The sequence below is a fragment of the Colossoma macropomum genome, unplaced genomic scaffold, assembly GCF_904425465.1.
Source record: "Colossoma macropomum unplaced genomic scaffold, Colossoma_macropomum, whole genome shotgun sequence".
NCBI lineage: Eukaryota > Metazoa > Chordata > Actinopteri > Characiformes > Serrasalmidae > Colossoma > Colossoma macropomum.
Genome location: NW_023494787.1, coordinates 43,257,107 through 43,264,982, shown reverse-complemented (window position 1 = coordinate 43,264,982; position 7,876 = coordinate 43,257,107). Strand labels below are relative to the sequence as shown.

The following is a 7,876-nucleotide window of genomic DNA, read 5'->3' as shown; positions in this document are numbered from 1 at the left end:
GTAAGATGCTGTGGTATGAAACTATTCGGTCATTTTGAAGAAGTAAATTAGCGTTAAGGGAACCATAGTTTCCCAAAACTCAGGCGGAAGTTTTGCCTCGTCTGTTGTACTTTAAATGACGTAACTCTCGGCATCAGTTCACTCATTACTCCTTTAAAATAGTACAGCTGGATAAAAATCCACCCGGGAAGTCTCTATATGACAAATACGTACAGAATGTAACTTTTCAGTCAATAATTTCGCAATAAATCGCCACTTACTCTCGCCCACAATCGCTTTGAGTCCACTCGGAGCCATTTTGACACTTCCGTGTTGTCAAATGTCCACAGCGATGTGATGATTTCGCCAAGACCAGCATCTCTGTTAGCCCTGCTCTGTTTGCGCCTTCATAATAAAAGCCTGTAACGACTCCTCGAAAACATAACAGCCTATTATTTACTGCTGATTTCAAAAGATATCACAGCCTATTAGGTACTAGGAAATTATTAGGTATTATTAGATATTAGGAAATTTTAGCCACGTTTTGTATTCTTATATGAGAAGCATATATATATCATTCTCACAAAACACCAATTTCATTTGGACCAGAATTTTAATTATCGATTTCAATGAGTAAAATCTGAAAGTATTGTCTGTATTATTATTAAGACATCTGACAAGTTGTTATTGCAAATTTATTTATTGTAAATTTATTAAATCACTCAATCAATCAATTAATCAATCAAACCTACAGCAACGGCGAAAAAATGTCAAGTTAAAAGCGGACTATTAAAAAGAAATGAAATTTGGCTTTTACTTTACATATAATGATTTATCTTTGCTGGGATGAAATAAAAAATAGTTACGTTGTCGTATTACCAAAACACAAAAACCGATTTAAAGCTTATTTTTGAGGGTTTTGTTTCAGATTTCATTTTTAGAAACGTTTGTGCCTGCTGAAACAACTGAAATTGGTCAAAGTGTCTTCACTGTCTTAATCATTCTAATATTTGGAAATCATAAACATGTAACAATAATGAGAATTCCATTAGTTTTCTATGCAAAGAAAATACTGGGGTAAAGTAAGGCAAGACAATTCAGTTTGAATAGTTTTAAAAAGTTGTATTTATTTGTTTGTTTATTTATTTTTGAAATATCAAACTCTGGCCTATCGTTGTTCAGCCCTCTAACAAGCATCTGTCTGTGTGGCAGTGTCCGGGAAATCTCCCAAAAAGCATGAAGACAAACACTGAGAGGAACCAAAACTCAAAAGGGGAACTCATTCTCCTCTGGGACACACTAAACAGTGTCTAATAATAGAGTGAATTTAGGTAAACAGGATTAAGAGTTTTTTTGTTCTATGAGTAGGATGACTGAAATAGATTCAATCTTCAAATCTCAGATGTGACAGTCAAATGCAAAGGTTTAGTCACCCCTGGTAAAATGACATGTTTTGTTTACTTGGTAAGTAAAAATAAGATGAGACATCCTCTGCAGAGAACACACTTCTGCACATCTGAATGCACAATTACTGTTTGTTTGGTGAATGTAACATATTCTGGAAAAATAAAACTTAAAATGTGGCCTGTGTGAAAGTCATATTTTATTTCATATGTTTTATTTTCCCAATATGTTAAACTCAGCAAATAAATAGAAATTGTGCACTAAAATATGTAGGAAAATGTCATATTTAAGTGTGTCACCTGTAGAGGATGTGTTAACTTATTTTCACTAGGAAAATTGACAAAGTATGTAATTAGGCCGGGGGTGTTCAGACTTCTGCATACAGTGTATCACCACGTAAAGACAAGAACATTTAAGTAAGAATACAACAGAATCTTGCACACTGTCTTGGCAAATCTCTTTATTTCATTATGACCACATGATTCATGTCATCATCATGGTCATCTCTGTCAGAGTAAAAGCAGTGAGTCAGAAAGCTACAGTCAAACATTTAGTAGTGCAGAAGTTCTCCATTTCGTTTAAACACACTGAACTTACATTTATTTGCATAGACTTTTTAGTTTTAATGGAGTTGATAATAAAATGTCTTCCATATTGTTCCTGTTTTCTTTATGAGCACCTCCGAGGGTGGTAATGCCATCTCTTCTGACACAGAGGACAAGCCCTGCATCTGGATAAATATCAAAATGCCGTCAAGTGAGCAAGTGGTTTGAGATGACCTTCAGGCCTTCACGGCCTCACAATCACCAGATTTAAATCCCATTGAGAACTTGTGGGACTAGGCTGGGAAATATGTGGTGAAGAAAAAACTAAGGATGGTCTGAGGATAGCAGTGAAGAGTAGGAGGCAGTTTGTTTAGATTGGTTGAAAAATTTTATGAAAGTATGACAAAGCGGTATGAGGCAGGCATCAAGGCTGCAGGAGAGTCCAAAAAATAATGTTAAACACTCTCGGTTCCTGTTATAATAAAACCTTGTATCCCAGAAATGGAGCTTTATAGGAGCACTAAACACTTAAATAGGTATCCTGGCCTAAAACTAGCATTTAATATGTAGTTTGTCATGTTATGCAGTATTCTGTAGCACAGCATCATATCCCTCAGACTCAACAGTTTGACAGAAATCATAATTTTATATCATTTTCATGTTTTCATCCAAAATTGGAAATCCCTGTGGTGCCAACCAATCTGGACTGCTAATCTAGCCACGGATAGTCTAACAACTATAACCAAGCTAGACTCAGTGTAGCTCTTAGCTCATTTGTTGCACCAAACTGTAAAGAAAACAGCAATTCTATCTTTATCAAGCACAAAATGGACTGCAGAGACACATTTTTTACCCTTTCAGCCAGAGAAAAGAAGCCAAACTGTGGTATATAAATAGCTAACTACCATGCTAAGTTTGCTAATAAACTTTTAACTTGCTGTCTTCCTCACATCATATAGTCTCTCCATTGTCATGATGATTTGAAGACAGTTACTACAGTTATACGGCTACACTGAGACAATCAACTTCCACTAACATTTGTTTACCCTCCTTCTACATTTACCAGCTAATGGAGAAAAAAATTAAACAGACTGCCCCCAAAAATTCACCCTGAAGCAGTAGTTGTTTTTCAAAAGTTCCTTCCACCTTCAGGATACCACATCAGAAGCGGGTTATCAGGGTTGGTGACCACTACTGGTGACCATTGCTCTACAGACTACTGCAACACTGCTGTAGGATGTGAGTAGGCATGTTTACAACAGATGTAACTGCTACATTTTTCATAAAGTGTCCCTTTAACTTTGATGTACGTTAATAAAAAAATGTTTTGATCATTTCTATCATTACTTTTATGTTTTTTTATATATATTATAGATTCTACATTCGCATACATTTTTGATGAGCATCAGTGATCATCACAAAAAACAACATATGACATTTGAGCAATTCTTTTATGACTGCAAGTGTGGCATCTATATAGCAGATCTGTTTGTATTGTGCTTACAGTAGTAGTCACTACAGTCTCTCTGTAGTTAGTTTGTACCTTCCTGTGCATGCGGGATATCAGTTACAGAGCCAAAGCTCTCTAAGCACAGACTTTCCACCACATCCCAGGCATCCACTCTCATGTGGCCACCCTGGTTAACTGCTCCGCAACCTGGGCCCTCTCCTGCGCCTCAGCACTCTGGTCACAGGGTATATCCAGATGCCCATCTCTGATTTCCATCTGCTCTTCCAGGCTTTCAGCTGATACAACTGCAGGATGATACTGAGTTGATCAATAGGGAGCCAAATTAAGGGATGACAGTTGGACGTATAGAGTTTCAAAGTACACCAAGATCAAAGTTACGTGATACGTTTGTCCCCAGAGTGTCAGAGTTCTGCTCTGGCAGCATTCTCAACACCAGCACTGCGGACTGTGGAGAGGGCCTGAGAAAGTGCAGCTTAAAATACATTCAACAAACAGCTGCAACATGGTAAAATGATTGTTGTGTTTCGTGTCATTAGCATACAGTGACATCCCATATAAACAAAAATAATGTGTGGCCAAAAGTAAGGCATGGGAACAAGATAAATAAGTTGTGGCCACAGCTTAGTAGGTGTGGGAACATGATATGTAAGTCACAACCACGAGTTAGTAAGGTGTGGGAACAGGATAATTAAGTAATGGCCACAAGTTAGTAAGGTGTGGAAACAATACAATTAAGTAATGAAATAAGTTGTGGCCACAACTTAGTAGATGTGGGAATGACATGGACAAGTCATGGACGTGACTTAGTAAGTCATGGGAACGAGATAATTGAGTAATGGCCATGAATTAGTAAGGTGTGGGAACAAGATAATTAAGTCATGACCACGACTTAGTAAGGTGTAAGAACAAGATTATTAAGTCATAAGTCAACTGTATGTATATATATATATATATATATATATATATATATATATATATATATATATATATAACAGTTATGTTATGTTTTAATGTATTTATAGTATGTATTCCTGTCATCCTTATTCTATTTGTGTTATGTCATTAGTCATATTTTGTAAAATGATAACTTGCAATAAAACATTTAACAAAACTCATACTGTGTAAAATGTCCTCACACTTCCAAACAGGAGCCTCTGGCAGGAGGTGCATCTGTATCCCAATCTGTGGAGCAAAGTAGAGTAAAATATTTTTTAATATTTTCTTTAAAAAACGAACAAACAACTGAAGGCTGCTTCACCTTCAGAATGGAGTTGTCCAGCTTGTTATTACTCCTGTAGTCCTGTAGGAGGCAGTGTTGCGTAACGTACCCAGAGCCAGCAAACTCAGACAAGTTTAAGTCGACATAGCCCACCTGCTAAAACATACAGATAGAAGAAGAGCATAAAAACTAGAGGAAGTCTTTAATAATAAAAAAGGGGAATTTTACGTGTTTTCCCTCACCTTTCTGTATGATTTCCCTCCTTCCAGGTCTTATGTGAATGAAACTCATTACAATCTGCGCTATTTAAGGAATATCTACCTAAATAAATGAGGGCACCAGTTGGGGTTAAAATAATCAGTAATGCTCAGTTTGTTTACTAATAGTGAAAAAGAACTGCTCAGATGCACATAAGTCTTGCGTAGGGCTGGGCAGTATAACAACAAATACTGTTATTGTGATAAAGTCTGTCATGATACAATACAGTTTGCTTTTCTGAACATATCATACTTGTAGAACACTGACCAACTGCATGTCTCAGTATAAGGAGATTAAAATCAGTCTTGTTTAACTGGATTTAGTGCAACACAGTGTGTCAAATATTGCATGAAAATTATTGCATTCACAGTTTTCGATAGTATTTTTTAAAATGTGGCACTGCTGGTTCTTTTTCTTAGTTCCAACTGATCAGATCAAAAATAAATATTGTGACATATCATGTATCATAATTTTTTTTTAGCATCGCAATATTATATTTTTGCCACATCGCCCACCTCTACTTGCACAGATGTTTAGCAACTGTTATTGAGATTGAATGGGTCAATCACTTCTGTTCTAGGGGCATTTTGCCCTAAAACTAGAGCTTAATAATTATTTCTTATGTTATTGTTTGTTTGTTTTTTTTTTTTTCATTTGTTTGTTTTTGGCCAGCATTATATCTTAACTTAATCCACTTGACAAACACCAGGTTTTTTTTAATTGTTTTCTTGTTTCAATTCATCAACATTCTCTCACTCCAATACCTAGCATGCATTACGTGTCAACTAGCTTGTCATCTGGTGAGTCATTTCTGTCATTTGAGTTAACCAGTACTTCCAAACTACATCTTGTTCTCACCTAAAATTGATGCATCTGATCCAGCCAATCAGGGACTTCAGAAGAGGTTAATTAGCTGGAAGAGGTGTGGCACATTGTGGTTGGAACTAGACTCTGCAGGAAGGTAGATCTCCATGACCAGGGCAGGTGACCACTTGAGAAAACCATTCTCTCCAATGTGATGACAATTTAAAGACTGGAAAAAAATAGCCCACCCCAAACTTCCACCCTGAAGCAGCTCTAATTTTCCCTTCCACCTTCAAGATACATCATCAGAAGTGGAGCTTCCTAGTCCCTCAACATGAAAATATCTTAAATTATTACATTTTTAATTCTGGCTTGATTGTTGCTTTAAAGGGGAAAAGCCACAAAAAATTGTTGGATGTTCCAAGAAAACAATGCAAGATGCTGCAGTGAGGGAGGTGTTTGAGGAAGCTTAGGTGGGAGGGCAGCAAAATGATTAAATCAGTTAGGTTTCAGGGAAGAACAACAATAGTAGGACGGTTTTCAGCCAATCAGATTGTGCGATCAGAAGTAACTGTTCTGTACACATTTACTGACCTTTCAGCCAGAGAGTCTACACATGCAGTTCTCCAGTACCGGCCTGTTTACTGCTGTCCAGCACTCAAATGCAAACACCTTACCCATGTGAACGGAGATGAGGTTGACTTATTGCCTATAAAGCGCATAGCTGTGTCAGTTTCTCAAACGCCAGAGGGCGCTCCCGAACGAGTCCAAAATGAACGGGTTAGGATGTAGCACTTGCGCAAAATCATAGTTTTTTAAGCTTAAACATTTTAAACATGAAAGAATACGTTCATTTTCTGAACAAAGAACAGCACAAAAAAATTCACACCTGTTATATTTTTTAGTGCTTTTAAACTCGGCGCTTCATATACATTCATGACGTCAGTGAGCACAAACAGCCGATGAGCTGCTCCGCTCGCCAACTAGTCAGCGCTCAGTAGCAGTAATGCTAACACCCTGCTGCCCAAAACCCGTTTGCTGTAGAAAAAAGGAAACATACAGGTAGGTTTTCTTTGCTTTTTTAGTGAAATACATCCTTCTATTCTCTAAAATTAAAGGAAAGTTCTGGGCAAGTGATTAGAAACTATTTTAACTTCTCGTTATTAGCCACAGACCACTGTGGTCGTGCGTCATTCTGTAGTCCTCGTTATGCCCATATTAGAAGCTCCGGGTCTAAGCTCCATTTCTCTATGCGCAGAATGAATAGGGTTTTCGAAAAATCCTCTATCGCTTCTGCTGGGAGGTGGCTGTCCCAAACCCTCACTACTAAATTTTAATTGTGAAAATACTTTTTTGTTTTTAATACATTTTAAAATGTTTTCAATGTTTTATTATTAAAAGATCTTTTTCAAAATGAAGTTGAAGGATTTAGAATTTTGAGTTTAATTAAAAAATAATAATAAAAATATGCAGTCCTATTTTTTCATGTCGTTATCGAGACAAAGAGTTTTAGCCCATAGACGGAGCCTTATTTTTGCCACACCCCTGCATTTCAGAGCAGGAAGTGAGACTGCATCCCTGTCCCTCATGGCCACAGAGTGAACAGTCATTCTGTATTTATACACATTCAGATGACCGCTGAAAGATATTGCCACCAAATGGAAAAAGAAAGCGGACTGTAGAAAAAACTCACATAGATCACACATCTGTCGTTAATATGTTTACTGTTTTTTAACTGGTGGAAGAGGTGAAACGTTATGTTATACGTCACATCTCATAAATTCATGTCGTCTAATATCCCCAGTTTCCCTTCATTTAATACGACTTTGTCAGCTGTTCAAGTGCAACTTACAAGTAGGAAAAGTGGTACTTCTCAATTTGTTTTTCTTACATCTGTCATAAAGAATTTATAGGTTTATTTACATAAAACATTATCATGTGTACAATTTGTGACAGTACTATAACGCCAAATCCCACTTATTTATTACCTTGTTGTGATGTCTGCACTCAAACTTTTGCAGTTATTTTTTTCTGAATAAGGCAAGGTGTGCCCAATTTTTTGACAGGCAGTATATTATTTCACAACACTCAAACATTTATATAGTGAATTCTATAATATTTATACATTAAATAATATATATTACGTATCATGCAGCAATACAGTGAACAAAGGTACAAATTAAAACTTTGCCCTTG

General features: G+C 36.7%; 1 protein-coding gene across 2 annotated transcripts in view; it reads right to left on the bottom strand.

Moving 5' to 3' along the window:
- stxbp2 (syntaxin binding protein 2) overlaps positions 1-351 on the bottom strand; it is a 17,893-nt gene extending 17,542 nt beyond the window's left edge. Inside the window, exon 1 of one of the 2 annotated variants that reach the window (XM_036567495.1) lies at positions 261-351. In XM_036567495.1, the coding sequence (XP_036423388.1) occupies positions 261-297 (37 nt within the window). In that variant the 5' untranslated portion in view covers positions 298-351. The remainder of the gene's footprint in view (positions 1-260) is intronic. The other variant, XM_036567494.1, reaches the window with a different exon arrangement.
- Between the last annotated feature and the right edge of the window lie 7,525 nt (positions 352-7,876).